Source organism: Amia ocellicauda, chromosome 4 (genome assembly GCF_036373705.1).
Source record: "Amia ocellicauda isolate fAmiCal2 chromosome 4, fAmiCal2.hap1, whole genome shotgun sequence".
In the NCBI taxonomy this organism is placed as follows: Eukaryota; Metazoa; Chordata; class Actinopteri; order Amiiformes; family Amiidae; genus Amia; species Amia ocellicauda.
The window spans coordinates 22,686,180-22,700,729 of record NC_089853.1 but is presented as its reverse complement, the minus strand read 5'-3'; the positions used below and the strand labels follow the sequence as shown (position 1 = coordinate 22,700,729).

The 14,550-nt window shown below is 37.3% G+C and overlaps 1 protein-coding gene across 2 annotated transcripts in view; it reads left to right on the top strand.

The window, feature by feature from the left end:
- Positions 1-14,550, top strand: part of atp8b4 (ATPase phospholipid transporting 8B4) — a 45,613-nt gene that overhangs the window by 15,371 nt on the left and 15,692 nt on the right. For both annotated transcript variants that reach the window (XM_066701422.1, XM_066701423.1), the window contains 10 exons: positions 853-911; positions 7,119-7,232; positions 7,983-8,081; positions 10,066-10,127; positions 10,596-10,668; positions 10,962-11,032; positions 11,396-11,478; positions 13,009-13,167; positions 13,260-13,348; positions 13,449-13,645. In XM_066701422.1, coding sequence (XP_066557519.1) covers positions 853-911; positions 7,119-7,232; positions 7,983-8,081; positions 10,066-10,127; positions 10,596-10,668; positions 10,962-11,032; positions 11,396-11,478; positions 13,009-13,167; positions 13,260-13,348; positions 13,449-13,645 — 1,006 coding nt within the window. The remainder of the gene's footprint in view (positions 1-852; positions 912-7,118; positions 7,233-7,982; positions 8,082-10,065; positions 10,128-10,595; positions 10,669-10,961; positions 11,033-11,395; positions 11,479-13,008; positions 13,168-13,259; positions 13,349-13,448; positions 13,646-14,550) is intronic.

Below are 14,550 nucleotides of genomic sequence, written 5' to 3'. Positions count from 1 at the left end.
AAACAAATGTAATATTCCCATGAATTCATAGCATGTTAGTACAGAAATTATCTGAAGTTTTTCATTGCTGATTAACTCCAGCTGATTTCCAACTAACTACACAGTATTTCCCTACCTTAGGATATAGAATAAAAGAGAACTGAATTTTGCAGATTGCTATCAATGTTCTGGAAATGCTTGGCATTGCTAGTTGGTTTGTTAAATATCCTGAGGACAATCTGCAAATGAATGTCACCTGCTTTGCATTTCTTCATGACATACCCACCATCTTCAAGTACTTGGAGAGCAGCAGCCAGTGTCATTTAACCATAGTACACTCATTCCAGCTTTACTCTACTTTTTGTGAATCAAGTCTGGGATAATATTCTTTAGTTTCCAAAATAAATATAAATTAAAATATGACCCTGACTATGAATTTAATATTAACATTTGTAATATATTAATTGCTTTTCTACTCCTGGATAAGTATTATGAATAGAAAGCATTAGTTTGTTTAATGAATAATTATAGTACTAAGGTACATTATTGCGTGGTAATTATATGTATCAAAATGTTATTTTAATATGTAGTGTGTGATTATATTAAACTATCCTATTTCAAATGGATAACATCTTTCAAAATTAAAATGTATCCTCTGTGTTTTCTTGTATGTCCAAAATACTGTCTGAACAGAATTTTACAGAATTATAGTCTCTTCAGAAGTCATCCCAAAGTCTTTTTAAGGTTGCGGATGTTTTAATAACTCACAGGGGTTTTGAGAGATTCACCTTGCCATTATATTTATTTAAATGTCATCAATCCATAGCAGGACACATCTCTGCTCTCTCTCAGTTCACTTTCATTTCCTTTCAGAGGAGGAGCGGCATGTGAAAGCTAATGACCGTGACTACAATGAAAAGTTTCCATATGCAGTAAGTCTACAGTCTTCTTCTTCCACCAGTTAAAAGTGTATGATTAATTGTGGAAAGCCAGTGCTGTTTTGAACATAATGGACATATTCATAGAATAATACAGTGCCTTGTGAAAGTATTCACCCCCCTTGGCATTTTTCCTATTTTGTTGCCTTACACCCTGCAATTAAAATTGATTTTTGTATTGGTTTGTATCATTTGAAGATGCAAAATATTTTTTATTTTGGAACAAACAAGAATTATGACAAAAAAACAAAACTTGAGCATGCAAAACTATTCACCCCCCCCCAAAGTCAATACTTTGTAGAGCCACCTTTTGCAGCAATTACAGCTGCAAGTCTCTTGGGGTACATCTCTATAAGCTTGGCACGTCTAGCCACTCAGATTTCTGCCCATTCTTCAAGGCAAAACTGCTCCAGCTCCTTCAAGTTGGATGGGTTCTGCTGGTGTACAGAAATCTTTAAGTCATACCACAGATTCTCAATTGGATTGAGGTCTGGGCTTTGACGAGGCCATTCCAAGGCATTTAAATGTTTCCCCTTAAACCGCTCGAGTGTTGCTTTAGCAGTATGCTTAGGGTCATTGTCCTGCTGGAAGGTGAATCTCCGTCCTAGTCTCACATCTCTGGAAGACTAAAACAGGTTTCCCTCAAGAATTTCCCTGTATTTAGTGCCATCCATCATTCCTTCAATTCTGACCAGTTTCCCAGTCCGTGCAGATGAAAAATATCCCCACAGTGTGATGCTGCCACCACCATGCTTCACTGTGTGGGGATGGTGTTGGGTTTGCGCCAGACATAGCATTTTCCTTGATGGCCAAAAAGCTCAATTTTAGTCTCATCTGACCACAGTACCTTCTTCCACATGTTTGGGGAGTCTCCCACATGCCTTTTGGTGAACAGCATACGTGTTTGCTTTTTTTTTTTCTTTAAGCAATGGCTTTTTTCTGGCCACTCTTCCGTAAAGCCCAGCTCTGTGGAGTGTATGGCTTAAAGTGGTCCTATGGACAGATACTCCAATCTCCACTGTGGAGCTTTGCAGCTCCTTCAGGGTTATCTTTGGTCTCTTTGTTGCCTCTCTGGTTAATGCCCTCCTTGCCTGGTCCGTGAGTATTGTTGGGCGGCCCTCTCTGAGCAGGTTTGTTGTGGTGCCATATTCTTTTAATTTTTTAATAATGGATTTAATGTTGCTTTGTGGGATGTTTGTGGGATATTTTTTTATAACCCAACCCTGATCTGTACTCCCTGACTTGTGTGGAGAGCTCCTTGGTCTTCATGGTGCCCCTTGCTCAGTGGTGTTGCAGACTCTGGGGCCTTTCAGTACAGGTGTATACTGTATATACTGAGATCATGTGACCGATCATGTGACACTTAGATTGCACACAGGTGGACTTTATTTAACTAAATTTTGTGACTTCTGAAGGTAATTGGTTGCACCAGATCTTATTTCATAGCAAAGGTGGTGAATACATATGCACGCACCTCTTTTCCGTTTTTTATTTTTTAGAATTTTTAAAAACAAGTTTTTTTTTTTTCATTTGACCAATTTGGACTATGTTGTGTATGTCCATTACATGAAATCCCCCCAAAAATCCATTTAAATTACAGGTTGTAATGCAACAAAATAGGAAAAACGCCAAGGGGGATGAATACTTTTGCAAGGCACTGTTTGTTATCCTGAATATGTTTTAACTTTAAAGCAGTTTCGCTGATTTCTCTCAAATAGATATGCTATTTACTGTATATTTAAGACTGACTGACAGACTCGTGGAGTAAATCTCTCAGATCACTCCACACATCCCATATGTGCAATACCATCTACAGTTGGGATTATTTCAAGTAAGTATGTGACTTAATCACGGTAGTTGCTTCATTGTTAGTGAGCAATTTATATAGTGCATCTTTCAACAGGGGTTATTGCAAACATCTAGGAAATTTTGCAGTTATTTTGTTTTTTCATCAAGATTAGTTTCTGTAGAGGATTTACTTATTTTTGTCAGGTGAAGTTCAAAGCTGATTTTTATCTCAAGTAGATACAGCTTTTGTTTTAGTGGTGTCTGTTCTTCACAGACAAATCTCCACCTTTATTGGAAAACATTTTGCTCTTGGAAACGGGAACAGAACATTGTTAGTCATCCTTTCCCTAACTCAGCATACAGTCATCTTGAGAATTCGCTTTCTAGAAGTGTCTCTCATTAAATGTCCCAAGTGTCCCTCAGTCACTCAGGGAGATGCCCTTCAGCTGCCTCGGTATATTACACTATATGGGTTTTGTCTATTTTTATTATTGATATTCCGTGTGTTTATGAAAAGCCAGTGCCCTCATAGTTGAAGAAGGGTATGTTAGAAAAATAATGTATTTTATATTTGGGGAATTATGGGGTCTCTCTATATATACATATATATATATAATTAATATATACACTCACCTAAAGGATTATTAGGAACACCTGTTCAGTTTCTCATTAATGCAATTATCTAACCAACCAATCACATGGCAGTTGCTTCAATGCATTTAGGGGTGTGGTCCTGGTCAAGACAATCTCCTGAACTCCAAACTGAATGTCTGAATGGGAAAGAAAGGTGATTTAAGCAATTTTGAGCGTGGCATGGTTGTTGGTGCCAGACGGGCCGGTCTGAGTATTTCACAATCTGCTCAGTTACTGGGATTTTCACGCACAACACAGTTTACAAAAGAATGGTGTGAAAAGGGAAAAACATCCAGTATGCGGCAGTCCTGTGGGCGAAAATGCCTTGTTGATGCTAGAGGTCAGAGGAGAATGGGCCGACTGATTCAAGCTGATAGAAGAGCAACTTTGACTGAAATAAGCACTCGTTACAACCGAGGTATGCAGCAAAGCATTTGTGAAGCCACAACACGTACAACCTTGAGGCGGATGGGCTACAACAGCAGAAGACCCCACCGGGTACCACTCATCTCCACTACAAATAGGAAAAAGAGGCTACAATTTGCACAAGCTCACCAAAATTGGACAGTTGAAGACTGGAAAAATGTTGCCTGGTCTGATGAGTCTCGATTTCTGTTGAGACATTCAGATGGTAGAGTCAGAATTTGGCGTAAACAGAATGAGAACATGGATCCATCATGCCTTGTTACCACTGTGCAGGCTGGTGGTGGTGGTGTAATGGTGTGGGGGATGTTTTCTTGGCACACTTTAGGCCCCTTAGTGCCAATTGGGCATCGTTTAAATGCCACGGCCTACCTGAGCATTGTTTCTGACCATGTCCATCCCTTTATGACCACCATGTACCCATCCTCTGATGGCTACTTCCAGCAGGATAATGCACCATGTCACAAAGGTCGAATCATTTCAAATTGGTTTCTTGAACATTACAATGAGTTCACTGTACTAAACTGGCCCCCACAGTCACCAGATCTCAACCCAATAGAGCATCTTTGGGATGTGGTGGAACGGGAGCTTCGTGCCCTGGATGTGCATCCCACAAATCTCCATCAACTGCAAGATGCTATCCTATCAATATGGGCCAACATTTCTAAAGAATGCTTTCAGCACCTTGTTGAATCAATGCCACGTAGAATTAAGGCAGTTCTGAAGGCGAAAGGGGGTCAAACACAGTATTAGTATGGTGTTCCTAATAATCCTTTAGGTGAGTGTATATATATATATATATATTAAAGGGCCTATATATATTGACAACAAAAGATATCATATGGATCTCAAGAGATTAAAAATGATCTAGAAGATGACCACATCATGGGAAGATTAAATAATAAACTTTGCAGACGTGACATGGAGAAGGGATGCTATATATTTAAGCAAATGGAAAAATTCGGGAGGCCTTCATCCAGCAGTATATATAGGTAACACATTTTAATGGGTATAAGAGAGTAAACAGTACAGTGTCTCAATCCTCCCCCCTTTCATGCTTCTGCACACAAGTTTATTAGTGACTCATTTTGCAACAGGTTTATATTCAACCTATTTATCATTCATTTTATTCTTCTGCACACAGCCATCCAAACAGTGTGTACAGGTGCATGAAGGGCACATTAAGATACTGTAGCACTGTACTCATGATTCATTGAGAAGAAACAACACCTTATACTGGTGCCTTGGTAGAGGCCACGTATCCCTGGTCCACTTCAAGCATACGCATAAAGTGTGCACTAATTGTGAAAGACATGGCTTGATTTTTCTTCCTTTCTGGTGAGTGCATTGTTTCATATTGGCCGCCTCCAGGAAATGAATTTTCCTAGTGGAAAGGACATGGGTATGTTGTGTTTCCAATAGTGTGGAAATACAGAAAATCCTAGGTGAAGGTTACCTTCTTAATGCATGACAACTAGGTGACTGTGTAAAAGCTTCTTCAATTGAATGGTTGTCGTCTTGCCACAAATACACTCCCAATATTGAAAGTTACAAGTAGTAGCTCGAAAAGAGATGCACTAGTTACCTCAAATAACTTTTTCCGTAGTGTTACACAGCGAGAGAAAGATTCAGCCCAGAGTTGCCAAGATGACAAAGTAGGCCAGACTGGTGTCTTATAGCCTACTCTGAACTGCCTCTGATGAAGATCACATTTTAGCACAACTGCAAGATACATGTGATGTTGATGTCACTTTGCCTGCAATATATGTAGGTGTATATGTATGTATGTATGTATGTGTGTATATATATATAAAAAAAAAAAAAAAAAAAAAAAAATATATATATATATATATATATATATATATATAATTTTTTTTTTCTTGCTCTCATGTGCTAGTTTTCATAAATGACTAAATGACATAAATGATTTTCAGTATAAAGTTATGGCTTGAAGCAACAGCTATTATCTTGTGATACAAGAACAGATTTTGAAAACACATAATTAGTCCATGCATGCAAAAGCAATTTGATTCAAGAGAAAATATTTGCGGTGGAAAACAAGGTATTGTTAAGGGGAGATGCACGGCAAGTGGGGTGATGATGGTGATGAATCAAAGCCATACCATTGAAAGTTAGCCTAGGAGTAAAGCATAGAATTAAATACACAACAGCCACAGCTGTTCACTTTTGCTTTCCAGTATGTTCCTTTTAGGCTTAATGAGATATTTAAAAATAATCTTTTCTGGGAAATAAACTGAATATTGTTAAACACATGCCTTTTTGTGCAAATGCAATTATATCAGTTAATTGAAACATAAGCCAATTATAAAATCAAAGATGAAGTTTCTCAAATGTTGGAACTTCAACAACTCAGCTGCAGTGTGACTGAAGAAGTGAATTACAAGTATAAAGAAGCCTGGCAGTGTTTTTTCGTGCTGGGTTAAATGGCTGTTGTTCTTGTCAGAAATATCCTGGCACACACTGATGGGTCCATCCCTTGGCTGCTTCTCCTGTCACTTCCCAGCTGTATCAATAACATGGGAGATTGACTGTGTCCCTGGGTAGACTGCTATAGAGGAGTTCATGCAAGTATCTTGAATGTTCAGTGTTGCAGTCTAAGTCAAACCTCCACCTGTGGTAAGGCTGGACGTGGATTGCACATTAGATGCAAATCTACTAATGTACGTGCATAGGAGTTCATCTCCAAATAATAGAAATAAATGGAAAATTATAAAAAGAGAAAATCTGACTTTTATGGACAACATCCAAATACAGGTATAACATTACTTCCTTATTAAGTTATATCTGCATTGAAAGGGTGATACATCTGATCTCAAGTCTCTTTTCCCAGTTGAATTGTTGTCATGGCAATGTAGCTCCTTCCTGACTGTTCTATATTCACCTGATTGGCTGCTGCCACAGAGATACGCTTTTAAAAACACAGTTCACACCTTATTTTGAAATTGGCAGCAGCTAAATTGAATGGTATGTTTAAGTCAACATTTTGGTATCAATTAACAATATTTGTTTTGCTCTGCAGTGATTGTATTATATGATTTGGTTTTGTAATGAATTATGTCCTGGTTGATTCAGGATTATTGAAGAAAATTACAAAAGCAGCTAATGTGATGTATGCTGAGGTGAAATATCTGATTCAGTGAGAACTACAGATGAGGGCAGATATTTAATATACCATCCTTCCTGAAAACAGGGGGATATACTGCATTTGTAGTTTGTCACTGAATCCAGACCTTGTGTCGTCACGCTGAACTGAGCAGACACTGTATTGCCAGTACTAGTGAATGTAAGAGCTTCAGGTTTGAATATTGATTATTTGGTTTGTTTTGTTTTTTCCAGGACAATCGCATCAAGACATCAAAATACAACATTTTCACATTCCTGCCTATTAATTTGTTTGAGCAGTTCCAGCGTGTTGCCAATGCGTATTTCTTATTTCTGCTCATCCTGCAGGTAAGATCCATTTAAATAGGGTTTTGGAAAGTAGATCACTAGTGCTTTGTATTGTCCTCAGCTCATTAACAGCACCTTGCCTTCAGTTTATTTTAGTTGAATCTACAGATTCAGCTGAACCTCATCAGTTTCAGCCAGTGGGAGCTACCCTTTTAAAAGTGTACTAATCAAGTGAGAAGCAGTGAGCTGGGGATAGCTGTGTTTTCATTAATATACACAAAATACTTTTTTTCTGCAAAATCAGTGTTTTCTTTTTCCTTTTCTTGGTGCTTAGCAGGGTGATCCTTAACCAGTCTTTGAGCTAATTGTCCTCAAGAGGTGTCTTTTCTTCTTGCCAGATAAGGATTTTTTTGTCTTACATAGCTTGTCATCTGCAGAGTCTCACACCAGTAACAATCTCTTCGATGAAAAAACCTGATTCAGCTTTCTCAGATATGCACTCAGATATCAAGCAGATCAAATCAAAATCTGATCAATTTTTTTCTACCTCACATGTAGTACACCAGTCTTCTTAAAGTCAATGTATTGAACAAAATCACTTTTCGGTACCAAGTCACAAGTTAACACCAGGTATATAATACTATAACTAGTTAGAATATGTATTTAGTTAGAGTATTTATAGTTTGTTTCAAAAGACTTGGAGATGTCCGAAAAAAAAACGAACAAATACATATTCTAACTAGTTATACTTGTATTACTGTGTTGCTGGATTACAGTTTATCCCAGCCTGTTTCTGTTCCTTGTTTGCAGCTGATCCCTCAGATCTCCTCTCTGTCCTGGTTCACCACCATTGTGCCTTTGGTACTCGTACTGACAATCACCGCTGTGAAAGATGCCACAGATGACTATGTAAGTAGGCAGAGACACTATTTAATTGGCAGCGATGTGTTGCCTAATGCATCTGGTTTGTTTCGTGCTGTCAATGAATCGAAAAGCTTATGCATAATTCAGATGCTCTTATTAATGTTGAAACCATGCAGAGTCGTTTTGGGGTTTCAGCCCAGTGGGATGATTGGAAGGGAGGAATGAGGTTTATTGTTGACAAGATTGGGATGTGAATATTTCAGTGCCCAGCTGTATAATCAGAAGCAGCCCACAAGCATGCAGTTGTAACTTTTGTGTTTGCTTTTTAAGCCTCCGTAACAACTGTCAAACTCCAGTCCTGGAGGCCTGCTTCCAACGCAAGCTCTCAGTTACTCAGTTAACTAAATTGTTTCTCACTTAGGCTTATTTAATAGTTCCACTTGATTTTATTTATTTATTTTATTTTATATTTTACAACACATAATCCACAAAACATTTTGGAGAGTCTGGAGAGAATTGATAAAATTCATCCATTTAATTATTTAATTAGAATGATTGTGGAGTTAAATGCTGGGCTACACACAAATCTGAAGACCCTGTAGGCCCCCAGCCCCGGAGGTTGATCTGCTTTGTGTGGTCAGAATGTGCGCTGGAGTGAAATTCAGAATCATATTAAAACATTTATAATTAAATCCAGATTAGATTTGATTATATGAAAAATAGCTGTAAAATCAACATAATACTCTCCAAAACATGTGTTTATCTTGAATACTACTTTAATGAAAGCTTAAATAGTTATTGATGTATTGGCTCACCATTGTATATTGATCCTCTCTGCAGTGTTATTCTGAGGTTCCCTGATATTTGCCTGGTTTAATAAAAATATAGATTAAGACAGCAAAACAAAATCTTCAGCCTCATTTAATACGGTTTCTTCATTTTTGGCATGACTGAAATTAATAGCTATCATTTCTCAGTTTTCTCTGCTTTCTATTCAGATGTAGTTCCTTGTCTTTATTGCATTTTCTGTATCCTCAATGTAATATAAATGCAAATTCAAAATGCAAAATGTAGACTGAGTTTTCTTGAACACATGTAGCTTTAAGATATGTATTTTAATTAAGAGCGTTCACCATTTAATTGTGGACTAGCACAATTTTCATTTTTAATATATAATGTGTAGCGTAATGTACACTTATACATTTCAATTAAAGAAGTGAATTTATAGTATCACCTTATCACGAATCCTGGAATCTTGTAGAACTCAATTTCCGTAATAATTGGACGCAGACACAAATTCCAAATATATAAATTGTCAAATTTATTAAAAACAAAGACTAAATGTAGCACTACACTAATCATACAAAAAGGGAAAAACTAATTAAAATTCAACTCTAGATCAACAAATCAAAGACAAATATATATCAGTCTCATTTACATTTAGGTGCCGAGAAAGATCCTATCATTACTTGTTACCACAATTTCCCTTAACTGATTATTATTCAATGATTAAGGATAGGCAGGGCCACCAATAATCCAATGTCTATTAACGTGTGTCAATTTCAGACTAAACAGTTAAACAGGAATGAGAAGATATTTCTCGGTGTTGACAGGTTTTATTTCTAAAATTGTCAACAAAACAGTTTAATGCAACACACATTTATATTTAAGCAAAACTAAATGATATTACACATTCTAGAGTTATGAATCACAGATTAACATTTCTACGAGGTCCGTATGGTTTGGAACAATGGCAGTCCGGTTCGGCTTTGTCCAAGAACTTCCACTCAGTCGATGCACCTGGAAGTTGGGGTTTCCAAACAGATTTTCCACTGGTTTGAAGGCTCCAAAGGTGTGCACAAAATCTTCTTTGTAAGCAGGGTTTCCACCATAGTTACCAGGGTTAGAGCCTATTGGAAAATGGGGTATAAATCAGGACACTCATAATAAATATTTTGATTTATCTCCTAAGCAACCAAAAAAACATTGACTAACACTTACGTATTTCTATTTGTGATATGTCTTCTAGTTCCGCCACAAAAGTGACAAACAAGTCAACAATCGTCAGTCTCAGGTGCTCATCAGGGGGAAGTAAGTGTGGTGTGTTTTTCCAAAATAAGTTGTCCAAAATAAGACAAACTCTATATATCTAAATTTATTTTATGAAACACGCTTAAAAAACAACCAAAATAATGAACTACTTGTATGGTAAATAATTACAGCTTTTAGGAAGGTGATGGTAAGTCAGTAGTAGAACATTCCCAGAGAAGGAAATCATGAAAATTACTTTCCTCTTTATGCTTCATGTAGTGTGCACATTTGCAACAACATATCAGTTACATTGAGATTCACATGGTAAAAAGCATTATTTATATCAGATTCAATCTCTACAAAGAAAGGGAAGTACAGGAGAACAAACTAATTTGTCTCAAGAAAAATAACATGATGTTTCTGGAATTGCATTTGAAAGGAGGCTCATACAAAGCCGATTGAATTATAGTGCCAGGGTATGAATAATGCCATGGCAAAAGTGTCCATTTTAATGTCCTTCCTTCATAGGCTGCAGAATGAAAAATGGATGAATGTACGTGTTGGAGATATCATCAAGCTGGAAAACAATCAGTTTGTAGCTGTAAGTATCACTCACTCTCAATGGGCAAAGTCGCATCAATCTGAGTTAAAGTTGGGATCACCATGTGTGGCTTTGAAGATCTGGGGGGACAGTTGTCATACGCTAAGGTTAAAGAAATACTATGTATCTACAGTACCATTTGTTTTGTACAGCAAGCCTGTGAATCTAAATATGCTTTTCTTTTTCTTGTTTGGCTGAAGTATTGTGTCCTGATCCTGGAATACACTTGAATTTGATGAAGCCTGTGGATTTGCTTTATTGTAAACCTCTGTGTCTCTCCCTGCTCACTCCAGGCTGACTTGCTGCTCTTGTCCAGTAGTGAACCTTATGGGCTCTGTTACATTGAAACAGCCGAGCTGGATGGGTAAGATCACTGGATATGTGTTTGCTATTTCAAGTAATTCTTAACAACATTAATCATCATTGAAATCCATTGAAATCAGGGTTTATTAAGGTTAATTTTTCTTTACATGGGAGCCTGAGTAGAAAGTGATTATTTTTTTAAATTAGAAAATCCAGTGTGAGTCATGTTTTGCTCCTTGTTCATAAAATTAAATCTGTAGTTGTAAAGTTAAGTCTGGTAGTTGTACACTGAGTCACTATGTAGGTGCTCTTGGATTTCTAAGCCACAGGTTCAGATACTGGATTGATTATGTTTACGTCTTAATGGCTCATTTTAGCACCTTAAACTTGGACTTTCCTTGCCTTTTTTTTTTGCTCTTTAAAGGGAGACAAACTTGAAGGTGCGCCAGGCTTTACCAGTCACCTCAGAACTGGGTATGGATATTAGCAAGCTGGCTGAGTTTAATGGTAAGCAAAGCCCTTTGTGTCTTTTTTGTAAATACCTTAATTTTAATATATAAACATATATATATATATATATATACATACATATATATTCACCTATGTGGGTGTAAAAGAGCACCTATTCACCCACCCACTTGATAATGCATTACTCATTCATCAGATATCACTCTGGGTCATGAACTTAGTCAGAAAATTATGCATTTTGCAGAACCAATAGACAATAAAGCAGATGATCACAGATATCTATTGTCTTCATGGGTGCTAGGAAATGGAAAATATGAGGAAATGCAGGTCAGCAGAAGCATGTTGCAGTGAGCTTTTTGTCAGTTTGAAACAATGGATCTCTCATGATACGTTACAGTGGTTACACATGCGGAGGACATTCCTGCAGATCCTTTGTCTTGGTCATGTTTCTAGTGTTGACGTTCTAATTGCACTTCCACTTCCACTCTTCCCACTTCTAGTACAAAATGTTTCTCGCCACAAGTCATGTGTTATTAAATAAAACCATCTGTATTTGGACATAATTCTTGTCCCATTCTTGTCTTGTACATTCTGTCTCCTCCAGCTATTTTTTTACCTGTTTTTGATAGTTAACGTAAATTTCTACATTCCTATTGGGATTTCTAATTATAATTAAATAGTCAAGTACAAGCTAATGTTTTTCCTTTAACTTGATACCTGTTTTCTATTTAGAAAATAAAGTAAAAAGAGCATAATAGTAGATGCCTAATGCTTCTTAATATACTTTGCTTGGAAGCCAAGGATGTATTCATAGATGTTAGAATGAGCATATTTTCAATTATTAAAAGCAGACCGTGGCATAAAGAGACTTTCCTATGGGGGTTTCCTGGAAATTTGAAATCAGACCTTCCACTCCTAGTTGTATCCCAGGATTATGTGTTGTTCTAATGTTTACAGTGTCTCCATGGAAAGACATAACTCCCTAACTACTGTCAAATTAAAGCTTTATTCAGGATCCCAGTCTGTGGAATACTTTAATTACAACTTTAAATCAAAGCTTTCACTTATTAACTTCTTTTCTTTTCTTTTTGGCGTAAAATGTATTGACTGAATATTTGCTTACTCTTCTAAAGTACATTAATTTGAGTCCACTGATAGTTTATAATACTAGAGAAGTTAACTGAATATACATGTAAAGATGTATCCAATTTAAAGTACATGACATTTAAATAAAACAGTTCTAAAAATGTTTTTCTTCCACAATTTTGATGTTTTTTTAAATCACTTTATCCCACAGTGTGTTGTGGGAGGATGTGTTTTGATTGATAGTGTTTCCCAGAATTGTTAAGTGTCTGGTTGTATCTCCTTTCATTAATAATACATATTAATTTAATTAATATTTACAGCAGATAAAGATTTGGAAAATGTTACTAACTGGATCATGCAATGCATCTCATTTTGTCTTGGTTAGCTGATGAGCTCCCTGGTCTTTGGGAGGGAGAAAAAAAATCATATTCTTCAGTGGAAAAGATTTTGGCATGAATTTAGTTTGTATTGTCTGTTCTCTAGGGGAAGTGGTCTGTGAGCCTCCCAATAACAAACTGGACAGGTTCATAGGGACGCTGTTCTGGAAGGAGAATAAGTATTCTCTGGATAATGAGAAGATGCTGCTCCGAGGCTGTGTGCTCAGAAACACGGAGTGGTGTTTCGGATTGGTCATCTTTGCAGGTAATTTATGGCAGACCTTTCCATAATGTTTATGAAAGAAGAAAGTACCAACAAGTGCGAGTCTCACACCCCTTCTGATTCTGGTTTGTCAGGACTGCAGACTAAACTAATGCAGAACTGCGGGAAGACAACATTCAAAAGAACCAGCATCGACAGACTGATGAACACCTTGGTTTTGTGGGTGAGTACACTTGGTGACAGCCACTGTGGTCTCGGTTGTTTTTTTGTGGTATTCAGTCTCTTGAACATCTCTCTCTCTCTATTTTATTTCATGCTGTTAGATTTTTGGGTTTCTCACCTGTATGGGGATTATCCTTGCAATTGGAAACTCCATCTGGGAGCACAAAGTGGGCAGCAGCTTCAGGATTTACCTGCTGTGGAATGAGGTGCTGAACGATGCCGTGTTCTCCGGATTCCTGACCTTCTGGTCGTACATAATCATCCTCAATACAGTGGTGCCCATTTCCCTCTATGTGAGGTAAGACTACTTTTCAAATTACATGCAGAATGTGCAGTCTTTTAATTAAATTGCTGATTAGAAAACCAATCTGGGAATCAATCAGATGTGGACATTTAGGACAATTTGGTCTTCACTGCATTTTTTGGATTGTTGAAGCTTTACCAACTGTATACTCTTTCATAGCTCATTTTAACCACCCTCACTTTAATTTCTCTTTTACATGCAGAGCGTTAGTGTTAGTCGAGCAATTATAATCATGTGTTTAATCCCTTGGTCATTAGAGAAAGGAAAAAAAGTGAAAGATCAGTGTGGCTCCGTGGGCCTATTTGTGTATTAAAATGAATACAGTATTTGAGCACAAGGGTAAAGCATATTTAAGCACATAGCCATTTCCTGTAATGAACTCAGATGGGAGGGATACTGAGTACTGAGCAGCTGTCTTTTGAAATCTGAGCACGTTCAAATGGACTCTAAGGACAAGACGGAAATCTGTAGACAGAATCTCCCTCGACTGTTGAATAGTCTTTTCAATTCAGGCCTTTCCCACTCTGAAGCTGCGTTGTCCAGGGAGTATTTCATTGAAAATGTCAGGGATGGATTCTGATTCGGGGAATCAATATGCTAATGCCAATTCAGCATGTAAATGTTTCAGTTCAGCGCTCTTAGTCGGCTTTCATTGATTATGTGTTATTCATAATATATTTCTCTCTTTTTCACTCGGCTCAGTTGTCTTCAGTGTGTGATGGGTAAGCAGAGATGCTCCCCTCTGTGGCTGGCCACTCCGACCCTTCCATTCTCCCATAGCCAGATCCTCATCTCTCCCCCCTTGTTGTCATAAGCATCCCCTAATTCTCCTCATGTGACGTGTGCAGATATTTATGTAGGAAGTTATTTGGGTGTTTATATTACATTTTTAATACGGC